The sequence below is a fragment of the Gobio gobio genome (assembly GCF_949357685.1).
Source record: "Gobio gobio genome assembly, chromosome: 16".
Classification (NCBI taxonomy): Eukaryota; Metazoa; Chordata; class Actinopteri; order Cypriniformes; family Gobionidae; genus Gobio; species Gobio gobio.
The window spans coordinates 41,306,949-41,325,833 of NC_137109.1; the positions used below are offsets into that span (position 1 = coordinate 41,306,949).

An 18,885-nucleotide genomic window follows, 5' to 3' on the forward strand; every position below is an offset into this window, starting at 1 on the left:
AACGCAGACAGTAGCAGGTCTCAGGTCTTCCTGTAAAAAAGTTCCTGGTACAAATTGTTCCGGGTAATTTCGGTGGAAAGGGGGCTCATTTTATACATTAGACTGGGTAAACCCAGCCTGATTTACCGGCTATTTGATTTCGCCCTGCAGCTCAGTGTGGAAACCTGTACATTCATTTCTACTGCTTCTGTTACACTTTTGGGGGAACCAATCACAGATTGGCTTATCCACATGGTGCGCTATTGGCGGGTTTAACACGACGACGGATAGAGAAGCGATGGGTCGTTGTCCGTTGATCATGCCTCTTGTGGTCTGATTGGTTGAAGGACTATCCAATTGCATACAGAGTGATCTGAATTGTGCTCGTTTATCACGCCTCTTGTGCAGTAGAAAATGCATAGCAGACTCCACAGACCAATGTTCAATCTTAAATTGAGCTTGGTCTGGTGATAGCCAGACAAGTTATACATCACAGCTCAGCTTTTTTTAATGAATGTGAATGCTAATTGATATATGTATCTAGGTATCACAGACCTCCCTGAGCCAAAACAACATTAAACTAGTACTAATCATCACGAGCTAGCTTGGACAGCCATGCAAATTCAAGCTAAAGTCATTTTTGCAAGGAAGTGCTTTCATTACACTAGAATTCAATTTATTGCTTTGAAAAACTCTGCTTGGAGACTCATGGGAGGATCTGAACTGGAAATGAACTAAGGCATGAAAAATTGCTTGAGTAAGATTAAACCAGTCTCTAATGCTTCTGTAAACAATTGTTTGATGCACAGCATGTTACAGGAATTATGATTTAAAATATTTTAGCGGGTTGCCTTTGGCAGATTGGAAAGATTTGTCTTGCATCATAAGCATGGGCATGTTTTAGGGGAAATTATATGCATCTCTACTTTTGGGCAAATTAATTTCATTACAGAAAATTATCCCAAATCATTTAGGCTATATCCCAAATACAAATTCTACATGTTTGGGAAATAAAATATGCTTGCAAGTTTCTGTGCTTCTGAATTCAACAATTTGGCTGTTAAAATGTAACATTTATGGTATCATGTGAAAATGAAAACGCAAAAAATTACAAATTTTAATTGATTATTATTACCATAATATTAAGTAAACAAGACAGACAGACAGACAGACAGACAGATGGGATAGATAGATAGATAGATAGATAGATAGATAGATAGATAGATAGATAGATAGATAGATAGATAGATAGATAGATAGATAGATAGATAGATAGATAGATAGATAGATAGATAGATAGATAGATAGATAGATAGATAGATAGATAGATAGATAGATAGATAGATAGATAGATAGATAGATAGATAGATAGATAGATAGATAGATAGATAGATAGATAGATAGAAACGCTTCAATCATTTGACTAAGGTGCTGTAGCACATCTGAAACGCTTCAATCATAATCTAAACCAAAACAACACTATTTTGTGCTGCAAAAATAACAAATACAACAAAAACAAATGAAATCATCAGCATCTGGAAGCCTGAAGGTGTGAATACGAACAAAACAGTGTGATATCGTCCTGTTTTGCTGCTTATGGAACTGCACCAGCCCCACCTCCCCACAGATAAATGAAGGGAGGGAGATGGAGAGAGACAGAGTGGGAGACTCTCAGGGAGGCTCCTGGTAAACAGGCTGCTAAATGTTCTGTTCTGAGCATCAAGGCCCATGGATATTGGGTGAGACACAATGGTTGACCATTCTGAACCAGAAAGGGCTAAATCATGGGTTTTGATATAGCTTAGTTTTTTTGCTTTGTCAGTTACACCCTTTTGACACCATTTTTGTGACTATCCAACTTGTTAATCCAGAGTTTGTGAAAAAAAAAACACAGCTTTAATTAGGTAAACTAGCACACGCTCAATAACAACAACCATATGCAACTACATGACAATTGTACTATTGGAACAACAGCGCCTTACCTGTGTGATGTTGCTTTATTATATAATGAAAGAATATAAAACTCTCAATATAGACTCTAAAGCAGAAGCTGAACAATTTGAGAACTTGGAAGAATAGTAAACTTTAATACCCAATGCTGTGCAAAATCACTTATATATTTTTTTCCTTGTAATTATAACAATTTCAGTTCTATGTTTGTACACTTTGATGAAGAATTTATAGCAAATATATATTGTATACTATAGTACACTACATTCTTAAAAATAAAGGTTCTGGTAACACTTTAGTAACACTGTTTATTAGTATTTATAAAGCACATAATACCTTATTCTGCATGACCATATTCTACATCCCTACCCAATACCTAAACTTAACAACTACCTTACTAACTATTAATAAGCAGCCATTAGGAGTTTATTAAGGCAAAAGTCATATTTAATACTAATAGATAGTTAATAGTGAGGATTGGAATTAAAAATGGTTCTATGGTATTACTGCAAAAAAATATATATATTTTTTTAAGTGTTGCCAGCCACTTTTAACCAAAGTGACTTACATTACAAATTGACTGATATAAATTTCAGTTCACAGTTCACTAATCAGCACCAATTTTAGAGATATATGATAGAAATCTTCTGCTATTAAAATTTCACCTACTGTACATAATGTCTTTACTCGTGTAGAATTTCCTCATGTACTACTAAAGGGAAATCCCTCGTCTTTTTTTATGCATTCAGTGCATAAACTGTGAAATGGCTGCTGAATTGCAGTCCGTAGGAATTGGTAATTATAGATTATGAGAAACATTCCTGCACCCGCGCTGAGCCACTGACTGGCTGATAAAAGCCTCTTGATTGAGTAATTGTGCGTTTGAGAGCCACATCGCAGGGCGGAGTCTGTAATCATAGCGTAATCTCTTGTTCGTTCATGCCCAGCACCAGCCAATTCACACAAATTCGAACAAAAGGGGTCAATAACAGCTGCTCAGCAGAAAATTGATATAATGATTATACTCAGAAATAAATGGCACTTGAGCTCCGCTAGCTCGGCTCACCATCACGATTATATCCATGGTGACGCTATTGCTTTTAGCTCAAGAAATGAAGTCTCTCAGCATTTTCAGACTAAACCACCTGTGTCATTACCGGATCATCAACTCCTAAAATGACCAACCGTCTCTGCTGAGTTGTTAAAAGTGCTACTTGATGACTCAGGGGCACTTATGGGACTTGAAATGGTTTACGCCTGGAGCAGACCCCCCTTAAACTACAGGAATGAAATTAGCTAGGTTAGATCAAGCAATGCTTAATAACTTCAAGCCAACTGCAAGTAAAAGTGAGGCAAATGAAACAGATGTTCCACAACATGTAAGGCGAATGGAGTGCTAATGTTCCTCATGGGACTCTAGACTCTATTCATCACCTCATCAAAATTAGACATGCTGCCGTACTTGTGTTTGGAAGTGTTAACGTAAAAATTAGCTCCTCCAACAGGTACTAAGGTATCTAAGGGAGTTTCATGTGATGAATGCAAATACCTATATCTAAAGGGGAGTTCGTAAATTAACTGGAAGATCTTAATTTTGGCTATAAGAACATTTTTAATTGAGGTAGCAAACAGGAATCTGAAATGCAATTTGGATGTATATGGACGGATGGATGGATGGATGGATGGATGGATGGATGGATGGATGGATGGATGGATGGATGGATGGAGTGAACAACTTTGCCTTTTTATGTTGATGCTGCCGTTGACTATTGCCAGCAATGCACACTATGGTGATGGACAGAGGGTCTGATTGATGGTATGAGTGCGTTGCTGGATGCAGATTTGCCCCAAGAGAAGAGAAGAGGCAAGAGTATAATTGTGTCGGGCAGTGAAGTGTGTGAAAGGATTAGGCCTTGGCCACTCTTCAGCACACACATATAAAAGACTGTCCCCCCCGGGAGAAGTGCGCTGGCCTGCCTGTGTACTGAAACCAATGTGCCGACAGCACCATTCGTCTTCGATACGGCTCTCCTCCCCTGCCTGTTTGCTATCTCAGCCTTGGCCTTGTCTTTCACCAACTATGGCGTGTCCTCTCCGATCCTGCTCAGCTGCTCAACATGGTCTCTGTCTTCATTAGTCTGGCAATATTAGGAGCGCAAGCTTCCCTCAGGATGTGTGCTGGTGCCTTTCACCTGTCTGTTTCCACTTTCCTATCTATGTTTGGTTCTCTGAACACTGTCCATGAAAGTTTAGCTGCGGGTTTAGTTGTGGTTACAAGATGCCAACTGGCTCACCACCAAGACTATGGATAAAATAAATAGAAAAAAGTGAATATCAAATTCAAATTTATTTATATAGCACATTTAAAAAACAACACAGCTGACCAAAGTGCTTAACAGTGTCAGGATACATAAACAAATGAAAAACAAACACAGTAGAAAATGTCACAGTGTCAAAATGTCAGCATTAAATGTGACCGCACCTTAAAAACCGCACCTTATTTCAATCTGTTGCTCACCCAAAGCTATCATATGACTTCAGAAAAGTTAGTATTTACTGCATGTGCTTACTATGAAAGTCGATGTAAGGACAATAATTCTTCATAAATTCTCCTTTTGGGGCTTTAGGGGCGTTTCCTCCAAGGAGGTAAGGGAGGCAGAGCCTCTATTTTCAGAAAATAATTCATTAAGCAAAAATAAAAAAAACGCAAATATTACAAAATATGACATTAAAAATGTGTATAAATCACAAATGTTTCTAAAATGATACTGTCCGACAGCGACACCAACAGGTAAAGTTACATTGAATTTTAATAGACCCCCTAAAGCCTGTGGTGGGTTTGGTGGAGGGTAATTGTGAATGAATAGGGAAAAGTCACGTGTGAGGAGGCAATGCCTCCATCGCACTATGATTGGATTGATTATGGTTGATTGGTTTGTGCGATAAATCTCGTTTGTTTTCGTGCAAATTCGCCAATCAGCCTGAATGAATAACATTATGGAGTTAATGGGAAGACTAATTAAAGTAAGTAAACAACTCACCCACTTAAATATCACTGCTTTATATCACGTCAAAATGAAACTAGAAATGGCCTAAAAACATGATGACGGGGGTTTTTAGCAAGCAATCATCTTGGTGAAATTAAAGATACATTGTTGCGTCTGTGACCAGTGTTTACTGAGTTTGATGAATGATGATCCGAAAATAAGATGACCATTAAAAAGAACAGCTAAACATCAGTTCACAAATACAATATATTGTTAAAATAGTTACTGCCTTTAGTTATTATTTTGGAAGAGATGTTAAAATGCGTAAAAAAGGAAAAAACATATACAATTCTATTTTGTATTTTTACATTAACTATGTAATTTATGTTCTACTTATTAAAACCAAGTATAATCTCAGCAATTTTTCTATGCAATGTTTATTATGTGTTTATTAAGTGTAAATGGGACATGAATTTACATGTGAATTATAAAAATAAAACCTGAGGACCTCCTCATTTCAGAGTCAATGCCTTTTGTCGCTATTAGAATAGCACCCCATTATCCAGTGAGAGGACAAGCTTAATTTAAATTCAAATGTTACATTTTTTTAATTAACTTAATTTTTCTAACTTGCTTAAACAATAAAAGACTACTCCCTCGAGTCTCTGTAAATGCTAGCATAACCTGCAATAAAAAACCCAAAAGAAAACAGATGTATGCACAGTCAACATTTTGCTATTATTAGAGGATATCTTGGCCTCAGTCATTTTTTTTACAAAACCGAACAAGTACACAATTGGCCTCTCAGCTCATAAGAGTCTTGTCATGACTAATCTAACACTAAGCCCTAAAACTCTATTTTATATCATCAATCAAGTTGTAGTGCACATTCACCTTGAAATACCTTTAGCAATGAAATTATAACCTCCTAAAAGACAGATGTCTTCACATACACCTTAAACAATGTTGATAAACACCTGTTGATAAACCGTACAAAGAATCCTCAGCTCTGTCTTACTAAACTGGACCCTCTGATTACCGAATCTTACCTCTAACACAAACCTCTGATTTGCAGGAAAAGACTGTTTAAGAGAAAACATAATAGCATATAAGTGGATTTCTCCTTAGCCTGCAAATGGAATAATGAGTTTCTATGAGATTCTTGAACAACAAGTGGTTACTACTACAATTACTACCTAATTCTATCTGGTCAGGGTAGGGGATTTGCTCCAGAAAAGGTCTCTTCACATCCTAATAGCAATCAATCATTTAGTGATATAATATATATATCGTCTGTGAAAGGTACAATTATTTGCCAAAAAAGGCAAACTACACCTACAGGTTAAAAAAAAAATGCATAGAAAAACAACAAGCTCACAGAAAAAAGCATACATTCACTACACCGTAATCAGTTATTAATAATTTGTTGGTTCTCTCTTGTTTTTGCATGTGTTCATAATTTTTTTGTATAACAGCCTGGCCAAACATTATGTCTGTACAATTTGGCACGTTTCATTGCATTACCACAATTTACATTGCATTTACCCAAATTGAGCACTTGGCACTACAAAAGCATGTTTCCGGTATAACAAGCTTCCGGTACAACAAGCTTCCGGTATAAATCAGGGGACGCTTGAGGGGGACAAAAGAGGTTAAAATCAAAGGCTCAACTAAACTGTCACTCTGAATATCCTGACTCTGAGCTATTCAAAATATACTTAATACTGCTGTTAGCACGGCCACTATTCATTCTGCAGCATAATCACGTACAAACAAACCTGGGTCTGAAATAACAAGAACTGTGAAGCTATGGTTGTATTTATTCTCTCTGTTGAGGAGTATCACCCTCAGAGGAAATGGAGTTACCGAAGCTGTTCTATATGCAAGATGCCCACGGCTGTTGCCCTGGATGACCCTGAGTGTTTGAAGCTGAAGGACAGCATGGAGACTGGGTTTAATCCTGTGGGCACCATGCCCACTGGAGCGTGCATTCACATACATACACACGTACGCATACACACACACACACACAAACTGACACAGGTGTGGACATACCTGAGCACAAGCACACAAACACAGAGTATGCCTATAAGCATGACTTTATATGTGGCATTCATACAGGTTATGATTTAATCAGCACATGGAGTGCTAAAAACAAGCTACTACACACACAATCATACAAATGAAGACATACCTGTACACACACACACACACAGACACAGACTGGTACACTATGTTCTTTTAAGTTTTAACTAACTGAAACAACTCTGAAATCCTGTTGTTTCATCAAAAGTATTTATTTTTGTCCACCACCCTTGTGAAACAAGTGTACTTAAGTGTACTTTTTTAAGAAAAATCGTTTTAAACAGGGTTTGAAATTAACACCCGCCAAATGCGGGTAAACATCAACTGTGTCGGGTAATGCTGTCAAATCACTAGCCAATTTGTGCAGCTTCTTATGTTTACTCACTTTGCTGGGATTTAGCACAAATACATGAAATTCGTGATACAGCGCATTGCGCAGAATTTGTACATATCTTGAACGCATGGCACTACGCAACAAATAACGCCACACTGAGTGAGGTGAGAAGATATTTTGTTCCGCGTGCTGTGTGATGTTCTTCTTTGTACTGTATTGATCTGTCCACCTAAAATATATTTTTGGTGATGAGGATGATAGAGGAAGGGAGGAGATGGCTGGATTATAGGACTTTGTTTAAATAAGAAATTAATGTATGAAATTCAAATATTTATAATAAAACAATATATATAGGCCTTTATAAGCTGTGACATAATTAATTGGGTTTATTTCTCTTTTTTTCTTTTTTTGGGGGGGGGCTTGTAGAAGTTCTGAATGGCCGTTAACTGAAAAATTGAGTAGACAAATTGGCCAGTGAGTGAAAAAATTAATTTAAAACCCTGGTTATAAATATAATACACTTTCATAGTTCATACTTCAGTGTATACTGAACTTTTAATGCACTTGAAATACATTTTAAATTCACTGTTGGGTATATTTAAGCACAAATGTTAGTTATACTGTATTTAAAATTCACTTCAACTGTCCACTAGCTATCAAAACAATCTGATGCATATTTATTATAATCCTGAATGTATTTATGCTTCAGCCTACATATTTTGAGATTACCTTTCAATGTCTAATTAATACATCAATTTAATTAGAGTACGTTTGTTGTCTCCAAACAATGTATTTACAGTAAGCGCGGTCAAGAAGCATCAAGTAAGATACACTAAAGTACTATAATGTTATGAAATAATCAATGTTGGGTGTAATTCAAGTAATTAATTATTTTTTTCTTGAAAAGTTTTTCCTACTGATGTAATTGCATTAAATCCAGCGTATAGCGTTAGTTCTGGCAGGGCACGTTAGTCAAGCTTGCATCAGCTGACTGTCAGCTGATCACGTCTACCTATAGGAATACAATGCCTATCACAGCATGCATATATAAGCTCCTTTCTTTAGTATTATCAGCTGCTATGGCGTTCTCCGGAGCTAATTACCCTCCTCCATCCCCAGCTCCTCCTCTCATCAGTCAGGATTTGACATTCTGATTCCCCCTGAATCAGACTAAATTCCCGAATTAGGTTGTACATTTTAATATTGACATTAATGCTATCTGCAATACATCGTTGCTTCTGTTCTGTTTACCCTAAGGGGGGTTTATCACTGCCCTCCCTGCTCTTATCCATGCTAGGCTGCATGGATGCGCAGGGAGTTCTTGCCCAGAACAGAACCATACCGCCAATCTAAACTATATCACTTTGACGATAGGGATCCTGACAGAAATACTGCGTAGACTATAGAACAATTCTATATAAAACAATAGTGGATTTAACATCACAATTGAATGTCTAGTGTGGAAATGTATGCTTTTAATGTAACCTTCACTCTTTAAATGCTTTGGTCAGTTCATGAATAATTTGATTATTTTAAATTATTTATTTGAAAGAATTAAAAGAGAAGTCTATCTTTGTATTGTTCAACTTGAGGTTGAAAGGTAATAGTAAAAAGTAATGAAGTACTTTTTAGAAAGATACATTAGTACAGTAATCTAATCTGAACACTGTTGAAGATGAAATTAGTAGTTAGTAATTCATTTATTTTTTTGAATTTACCCGACACTGGAAATAATGTCCCGGAGGTGTATTTCTTAAAAGTATTCTTAAAATAAAATGAAAAATTATAGAATTTAAATGTAATTTCTAGTAACACTGCAGATACAAATTTAGAAATAAAAAAAATTAAATATAAAATTCTAATAATAAAATAACTTTTAAAGTGTGCATACATAACATGAAAGTCTAAAGTATTCTCTTACACTATAGGTCATGTTTTAAATACTTTTTAATTCATGTCAATAATATTAAATGGGAAAAAAATTAAGTGTACAATCGATAAACTTAAGTGCACTTTTTTTCACAAGGGCTATAATGACTGCACTGGAACTCTGTAGTTGATTCAACCTTAGTTTACTCTGCGTATAAAGTTATTCACTCAGTTTATTTTGTGTCTCTCTTTCTCACTGTAAGATGTCAGCCACAGGGGGCGTATGGATCTCATGATCCCTGACAGACTCTCTGAGCTTCTCATCTGGGCCCGTTTAGAATTATAGTTTTATTTGAGTAAAGAAAAACACCTCCGGTAATTAACAAGAGACCTCTGCTCCAATCCTCACATCTGTCGCTGCCATAAACACAGATTTCAGTGCACACAACAAGTCACAAAGCACACTCTACCACTGAACTATTTATTTGCCTTTCAACTTGTATTAGAAATATCCCAGGATACTCACAAAATCTTTGACTACTGAATGCACGCATTTAGGTAGCAATGTCACTTAAAAACACATGGCCAGGGACAAAAATGTAAGCTACACCATAAAGGACCTTAAGGGGATCACCTCATTATAGGTTCACATCCACATTCCTGGTTGTCTCCCCTTAAAGGGTTCATTCACCCAAAAATAAAAACAATTCTGTCATTAATTACTCACCCTCATGCCGTTCCAAACCCATAAGACCTTTGGTCATCTTCGGAACACAAATGAAGATATTTTTGATGAAATCCGAGAGCTCTCTGACCCCTCCATTGACAACTATTCAATTAACACTTTCAAGGTCCAGAAAGGTAGTAAAAACATTATTAAAATAGTCCATGAGACTCCAATGGTTCAACCTTAATTTTATGAAGCGACGAGAATACATTTTGTGTGCAGAAAACAAACAAAAATAATGACTTTATTCAACAATTTCTTCACACCTGTGTCGGTCTCCTACGCTGTTGACTTAGTGAATACTAATTTCTGTGGAGCAACATGGAGTAAAGTGCCTTGCTCAAGGACACACTGGTGGTAACCGCTGGGATCGAACCAGCAACCTTCTGCGTATCAGTTCCATGGTTTAACCCACTGGACCCACAGACGTGAAGAAATTGTTGAATAAAGTCGTTATTTTTGTTTGATTTTTGCACACAAAATGTATTCTTGTCGCCTCAAAAATTAAGGTTGAACCACTGGAGTCACATGGACTAACAATGTTTTTACTACCTTTCTGGACCTTGAAAGTGTTCTTTAAATAGCTGTCAATGGAGAGGTCAGAGAGCTCTCGGATTTCATCAAAAATATCTTCATTTGTGTTCCGAAGATGAACGAAGGTCTTACAGGTTGGGAAGGACATGAGGGTGAGTAATTCACAACAGAATTTTCATTTTTGTGTGAACTAACCCTTTAACCCACGCCCTGATTTTGCAGTTAGACGTGTTCCCGGGTCATCATATTTTGTTGATCCTGGAAAAAACATTCCTGTCTGAAAATATTGTCCTAACCATATTGCTACCCCTAAATCTACCTAGGTGAATAACACTTATGTAGAAGCACTTAACCCTGGTTGTAAGCCTAAACTTTACTGTAAACTTGTCCCTCAAATCTGGTTGATTGGAATGTTGTTCCAGGATCAACAAAGATGTTGATCCAGGAACATGTTGCACTTGGTGAAATCAGATTCCGCCCCCTTAACGTCGCCCCTGGTATTCGGATACATGAAGTAAACAACAAAGAGAACCTAAAATGGAAAAAAAACTACAAATACATGTATGTAATACCCCGAAAAACACCTGATTTCCACATTGTTTGAATACAGGAAAGATACATTTCAATGATTGCAACAGATTAGCTTCATGAAGGGATTGTGTAAATTAACTGGACATAACATACAAATGAAGGCCAATGTGGCCACTCACCAGGCCGTCGCAGTTGCTAATAGCTACTGAGGCTCCCTGTATGTCCGTAATGTCACCCACATACATGCAGTCACTCTTCAAAGGCTCGGAGTGCATGGCGTCAGATTCCAGCCACTCCATCTTGGCTCCGGGAGCCACCAGGCGTGTGTTGCGACGCAGACGCAGGTGAAACTCCCGGCCGAAGACGGTGACATTGTAGTAGAGCTGCTCGAGCGTGTCTCCTCCGGACTCATGGTGGGCGTGGTCGGTCGATGCCGCCTCTCTTCTCCAGCGCCTACGGAACTGCCCATCTGCTGGACCAACCGATACCGCATGGGACAGGAAGCGGCCTTCTGCATCAGTAAGAACAGGCTTCACCAGTCCATAGTCCCCCAGAACATGCTGCAGGGAATCTGCATTACACACAAAGATAGTCAGTCAGACAGCAAACATTGGCTGGCAACTTTCATGTAATGGTTTGCAGAAACAATGCTTCTTTTCACAAAGCAAATTCAATTTAGATGCGTTTATGTTGACACTTGAAATGCACATTCTTTCCCATGCAGCGAGTTAATGCACGTGAGAAACAATGGGTCAGATGGGTCCAGTTGAAGAAACACATTAACACTTGTTTGACACCATCATTTTCATATTTAATAATGCCTGTTTGTGCACAGACTGTATGAACATTGTGCTTTGTTATTCTGCGTTTGTAATTGTATATCTGCCTCCCATCACAAAACACCAGGATAAATCAAATGTATCATTCTCAACATGTCTCATTGTTTTCAATGACAGCCAGATGCATCGTAAACGTATTTACAATACTGAAATACATCAAGAAAAAATACAACAACAGACTCACATAAGGGGGAAAAAAAGAGCAGTCATCCTAAATGAGTGTCACAAAACCTAGTGAGCACACTACCAAGACAAAATTTTGGGCACCACAGGCGCATTCAGCTCAGCTGATTCCAAACAAACCTATGATGCCCAAAAAAGCTGCATGTGTGTTATGATGCGCAAAAATGTTCCATGCGCCTAACACGCTGAAAATACTCTGAGTGAACCTGATGCACAAAAATGCTGTACATAACTATGACACTCAAAAGTGCCACAAACACCTATAATCCTTGCACCTGATGTAATGTACGGTGCACAAAATGATGCCCACACCAATTATACCTAACATTATGCAAAACAATGCTTCACTTACCTATGATGTTCAAAATATGTTGCGCACACCTAATAATACTTTATGCAACTGATGCACAAAAAAATGCTGTACACACCTATGATACCCAAAAGTGCCACATGCACCTATAACACCACTGCATGTACAAAAATCCCCAACTTAACTATGATTCCCAAAAATCCTCAAATGTGCTTAAAAATGCTTTCTATGTTGCACACATGCTGTCTAGGTAGGCCAGTCACTAGGTTGAGACACAGCCTATATGTCAGTTCAAAGTGATGCTGAGCTCTGCATGTGCATCTCTGAAGAGACTACTTTAGCACATTTATTACAAACATTCGTTTAGCAATAACCATTACCATAATAACAAGTTACCAACAAACCGAAAGTTGCAGCATAAAAACATTCTGGTCTTTCTCTTCCGAAACCAAAAGTTGTATTTTTAAGTTTCTATAAGCAAAACGCATGTTTTGTTTAAACGCTCTCAGAGGATGAGAACAGAACTGGGACATTTTTTTTTTTTTTTTTTAATCAATATCCTGCAATACTTCCGCTCTCAGACAGATCAATATCGCCAGAGCGTCCGTCAAAAATCGCAAACGCGAGAAGAAAAAAAACACCCAAACATTTCCACTACACCGCCAGAGCTGCGCTGAGAATTAATTTCAGCAGCATGTGAAACAAACACACAACAAACAGTACTGGAACAGCACACGGGAATGCCGCGGCTGTTTAGATTTCCTAAAGCTCCAGAGAATAATTAAAAAGATTAGAAATAGCCCATGCCACAAGTTTCTCACACACGGGGATGGAGACAGTGCGCAAACATCCAGGTCTGATGCGCACTGGGGTGGTACCGGGCAGGACATCTTACGATGGGATGGAACTGGAAGTGTAAATAGGTAAAGGCAGCAGCACATACCTATGCTACTGGAGATATAAAGGCCGTTCGTCTGCAGAAAGATCGGCAGTGTGATTAGGATAGTAAATCCGGCCGCGAAATCCATGGCAGCTCCGAACTGCGCAGGTGAGGGAGACGGACTTTGGGATCCAGCGTGTTAAAGTTCCCTGCGCGACCAGCAACCGCCACGCCAGCAACAGCCGCCCGCAACTTACTGCAAAGTGCACTAGGAGAGAGCGCGTGCTCTCTCTCTCTTTCTCTCTCTCTCTCTCTCTCTCTCTCATACACACACACACACACCCTCTCCCTCCTCCTCGACTCGTACTAGGTTTCTCTGTCAACACCTGAATGTGCGCACGAGCTCGCTACAGTGCGGAGAGACAGAGGGATGCGGAATAATCTCAGACAGCGCTGTAATATACATTTTTATATATCGCATTATTATGGCATGTAAATAAACTTTTAAGGACTTCAAACTTCACGTGTGAGTCACTGCTGAATTTTTTTAATGTTGCTGCTGAAGTCTGAAACTTTTACAGATGAAATGCTGCTTGTGTGAGGTTGTGTTCTTCATGACCTGCTCAAACTTTTTGCAGCGCCTCATCACATTCAATGCACAGCATCGTCAGCTAGAGCAATAGCGCCCCCTTGAACACACACACACAGAGAGAGAGAGAGAGAGAGAGAGAGAGAGAGAGAGAGAGAGAGAGAGAGAGAGAGAGAGAGAGAGAGAGAGAGAGAGAGAGAGAGAGAGAGAGAGAGAGAGAGAGAGAGAGAGAGAGAGAGAGAGAGAGAGAGAGAGAGAGAGAGAGAGACTGTCACTTACTCCAAGGGTTTTCGATCTTTTAGATGCCACGGACCCCCAAATATGATTATCCCTGTGTGAGGGACCTCCATTCTAAAATGTATAATGTATAATCTGTCTTTTATAAACACTCAATTTATAAACACAAATAAGAATATTATACATTTGTTACAATATTATATATTTTGTTCTCCTCAGTGTAGTAATGTATTATGTATGATTTATTTCTTGCTTATTTATTTAATTTTAATCTAATTATTATTTATTTATATTAATATTTTTATTTTAATCAAATTAATTTCATAGATGAATAACTAACTAATTTTGTAATAATTTTTAGATCTAATATATTGCTTTACTATATTATATTTTAATTAAATTATTATGATTTTTATTTTATTTATTTTTTTACAGTTTTTTTCCACGGACCCCATGTCCCTGCGGTCCTCTGGGGGCAATTTGAAAACCCCCCTGACTTATTAAACAACTGTCACAGGTGGTCGAATCAAGTAACTCTTAATCAACACCAAACCAGAAATTTAGCATTATCGTTAATATTAAAATTTTTCAATGTGAGTGTCATCCACACAAATGTATAAAATATTACACACACCATGTAATTATTATAGTTGATGATGAGCTTCTATTAAACGGTTGAGATGTCCAGTAATGGCTAAACATTTCTCATCTAATAAAATAGGTGGTGGGTTCATTTGCTTACCTGGTAAATCTATGTGAGAGGAAATGCTCACCTTTGATATATGTGGCACTTCTGTATAATGGTACAAAGCATAATAATAATACAACATAGATAAATCATAATTATAATTATAATAATTATACTTATTAACTGAAATCAAAAAAGAATTTGTATACGTAAAAAACAAAAACATGAAAATAATACATTTAATAACAGTGTATCAAAATGCTAGAGGCCCAACTGGCCACTTCATTAGGTATACATTAGGGTTTAGAGAGAATGGTCAGAAAAAGAGAAACTTTCCAGAGAGCGGCAGTTCTGTAGGCAAAAATGCCTTGATGATGCCAAAGGAGATTGGCCAGACTGGTTTAGGCTGATAGAAAGGGTACAGTAACTTAAATAACCACTCGTTACAACCAAAGCAGAAGAGCATCTCTGAACAAACAACACATCGAATCTTGAAGCAGATGGGCTACAGCAGCAGAAGAACACACCAGGTGTCACTCCTGTCGGCTAAGAACAAGAAACTGAGACTACAATGTGCACAGGCTCACCAAAATTGCACAATAGAAGATTTAAAAACAAAACCAAATGTAGCCTGGTCTAATGAGTCTCGATTTCTGTTACAACATTCAGGTGGTAGAGTCAGAACAACATGAAAGCATGTATTCATCCTCAGGCTGGTGATGGTGTAATGGTGTGGGGATATTTTCTTGGCACACTTTGGGCCCCTTAGTACCAATTGACCTATCGGTAAGCCCGTCCCCTCGAATGCAGATGAGCCAATGCACTGTAAAATCCAACAGTTGTTCTTACTAAGACTTTTTTAGTAAACTTTACTTAATGTCCAATAATTTGTTGACCTTACTTAAAACAAGTAAGTAATCTGAACTATTTGCATGCTATGCCTTCGTTACTTAGAAAACTCAAGTAAACATTACTTGACTGGTTTGAGTACCATTTTGCCAAAGCAAAAAAACAAGCGGGCGGACGGGCGGACGGGCAAAGTGTTTTTGAGGCGGGGCAATTTTTTCTAGACTTATCACTCATTTCCTCCACTTCTTCTCACCATAATTGTGATTAGTGTTCCCTTTGGTTGGACACTTGGAACTTCATTCATATTATAGTAATTAACTTCCTATTAATGCAGCAATGCAACAAGAAATTGATTTCAAAACAAGGGAAGTAATATATGTATATGTAATATTTGTCCATTAATGATATGGAACATAACTACTTTTCATGTCAAATAATGACCTTTTAACATTTATTTTGCTAATATTTATGGCATAACCTTTTAATTGAGTTGATATAATCCCTCTATGTTTGTCACAATATCATTTGACCATGTTCGAGTGTGTCACACACACACTTCAACATTCAGCATGCAAAACACAACAATGGTAACAAGGATTTTTTATTTATTTTTTTTTATTATTATTAATACGACCTTTACTATTTTACTTGCTGTCATTATTGGGGTTATACTGACAAAAGACAAATAGTAAAATAAAGGCAAAAATAGTAAAACGAAGCAATTAATTTATTCATGCCACAATGCACTCTGGGAGTACACTTCCTCAGATCCCAGATAGAATTAAGTTGACAAAACTTAAACGGTTTAAGTAAGAACAACTTAATGCAATTAAAAAGATAAGTGAAGTAATTAAACAGCGGTATTACTTAAAATTAAAGTATTTAGTCTATTCAACTTAAAATAGTTATTAGAACGACTAATATCTTTAAATAAATTTAACTCAAGTTTATCAAGTAATCATTACTTAAATTTTTTAGGGCAACCACTTTCCTCAAATTTTTTAAGTAAACTCAACTTATCCGGTTTTAGAGTGTGGCAGTTGAGAATCAGTTGCACGGGGGACCGAAACTTGGACATCTTTAGGTTTCAGCGCCATATAGAAACATTGGAAGATCTGTTTGATGGTGTTTATGCTACAAAATGGTAGAACAATATGGCTGGGGTACTTGTAACTCTGATTCCAGGTATCCTGATTCCTTTGCTTCCAAATTAATTTTGTTACCCCCCATATTTATTTTTAAATATTTTATATATCCCTCCATAGTATATGTAAGTCCCACTTGAATGCTCCTTGATGAGAGGTGGTCCTTCGGTGTCCAAAATGAATCAAAAACATCTTGGGACAAGGTTTTCACATTGTAAGACAGTTAGCAACTCTGTTTGTTTTTCCAAGTTAGCAACAGTAACTAGGTGCGGGCTTACCGATAGGTCAATTGAGCATCATTTAAACACCACAGCCTACTTGAGTACTGTTGCTGACCAACCCTTTACAACCACAGTGTCCCCATCTTCTGATGGCTTTTTCCAGCGGGATAACGCACCATGTCACAAAGCTCAAATCATCTCAAACTGGTTTCTTAAACATGACAATGAGTTTACTATTCTCAAATGGCCTCCACAGTCAGGCTTCCGGTTCCTGTCTGCCTCGCTGCTGAGGGGTTTGCGTTTGTAGCTCTGTATAGCTTTGCTTTGAATCTCTATTTAGTAGCATTCCTTGTTGTTGGTGCTAAATATAACTTACTGATCACTATGTATCTGATATTGTCTAACATTGCCTATCATATTAATCTGACATCGCTATAGCTTGTAATCTAAATCGCTATCGCTAGTACAACGCGTTAGCATTTCGCTAGCCTGTTAGCTTGTCATCCATGCTACCGTCTTTTTTTCTCTCTTGCAAGCATCTTTTTTACGAGTCCATAAAACAACTGTGGTAACTGCCACATGTTTAGCGTAGCTTTCTCTGTCACTGATGATGGTTTCACATGTAGGCTAATAAATGTAGGGAAGTAGTCAGGCTGACAGAGAAGATTTCAGAATTAGAGACATGCAGCCAAACTTTAGTCCAAGGATAGTAAGAATGCAAAGGATCTAGATACTGCTTTGGGTGCGACTAGCCTAGCGAGCCCTGTACATTGTTTGGTTCTGGTTGTAGAGTCGCCGCAGCAGGGCAACTGGGTGACTGTGAGACAGCATGGTTGCGGGACAAAACATCGCTGTTCTGTTCCGATTACAACAACAAAAAGGTTCTCATGTCATAGAAGTCAGATAAATCCCAACACATAGAGACTCTTTCACCTAGATATCATCATAGAGACTGTGTCTGTTTCTAGGAAATATGTTCGAACTAGGAAATAAAAAAACTCCCAAACATCAATTAAAAATGTATTTGATGTTCAACAAATAAAAAACAGATATAATACAGATGAACAAATGATAGATTCCTTTCTACAAAAGCACTTTTTGTAAATAATATAATCACAGGTCATCACCTAGATGTGCTGTGTTTGACAGAAACCTGGATAAAACCAGATGATTACATTACTTTAATTGAGTCCACCCCCCAAGATTACTGTTATAAAACATGAGCCTCGTTTTAAAGGCAAGGTGTTGCTGTTATTTAAAATAGTATTTTTCTAGTATTACTCAGAGGTCTTTCAAGTATAATTCTTTTGAAGTGATGGTGCTTTATGTAACGGGCTATTATTAGGGCTGCCCCCTAAAAGTCGACTAAACATTAGTCGACGAGAAGAGGCTTCGTCGATTAATATTTTATTAGTCGCAGGGAAAAAAACTCCACTGGAAGTGGGACAGATCGTTAACGGCACTACCTTGTGGTAATTAGCCTACAGTATGTCGAGCAGGAAATCCAAACGTTCACCTATTGTCCATCTGTCAGGGTTGGGTGAAGGAATGAGGACTCAGTAATGCAGATTATGGCCTTTTTATTAATAATAAAAAATAAAACAATAACAAACAAAAACTACCCCAAGGGGGGAAAACAGGACTGGCGACTTGACTTGACTTGACTTGACTTGACTTGACTTGACTTGACTTGACTTGACTTGACTTGACTTGGCTTGACTTGCAATAAGGCAGGGAAACAACACATGAGAGAACATTTAATGACGATCTGGCACAGGACTGCAAACAAAAGGAGAATAAATAAGGCGGCAAACAAAAGAGGGTAACAGGGAAGGACAGGTGGGGCAACCAATAATCAGGTAACAAGATGGCCAGGGTTAAGACAATAGACAGGAGAGCACATGGCACACTCACACCAAAAACGCGCACACATGGCCAGCGAACACAA

The 18,885-nt window shown here is 37.8% G+C and overlaps 1 protein-coding gene across 4 annotated transcripts in view; it reads right to left on the reverse strand.

The window, feature by feature from the left end:
- The window catches only part of LOC307139562 (A disintegrin and metalloproteinase with thrombospondin motifs 2), a 204,607-nt gene extending 190,960 nt beyond the window's left edge, over positions 1 to 13,647 (reverse strand). For 2 of the 4 annotated variants that reach the window (XM_079838565.1, XM_079838567.1), the window contains exons 1-2: positions 13,272 to 13,502; positions 11,176 to 11,567 (exon numbers count right to left, since the gene is read on the reverse strand). In XM_079838565.1, the coding sequence (XP_079694691.1) occupies positions 11,176 to 11,567; positions 13,272 to 13,356 (477 nt within the window). In that variant the 5' untranslated portion in view covers positions 13,357 to 13,502. Of the gene's footprint in view, positions 1 to 11,175; positions 11,568 to 13,271 lie in introns of all 4 variants that reach the window. The other 2 variants (XM_079838566.1, XM_079838568.1) reach the window with 2 other exon arrangements.
- Between the last annotated feature and the right edge of the window lie 5,238 nt (positions 13,648 to 18,885).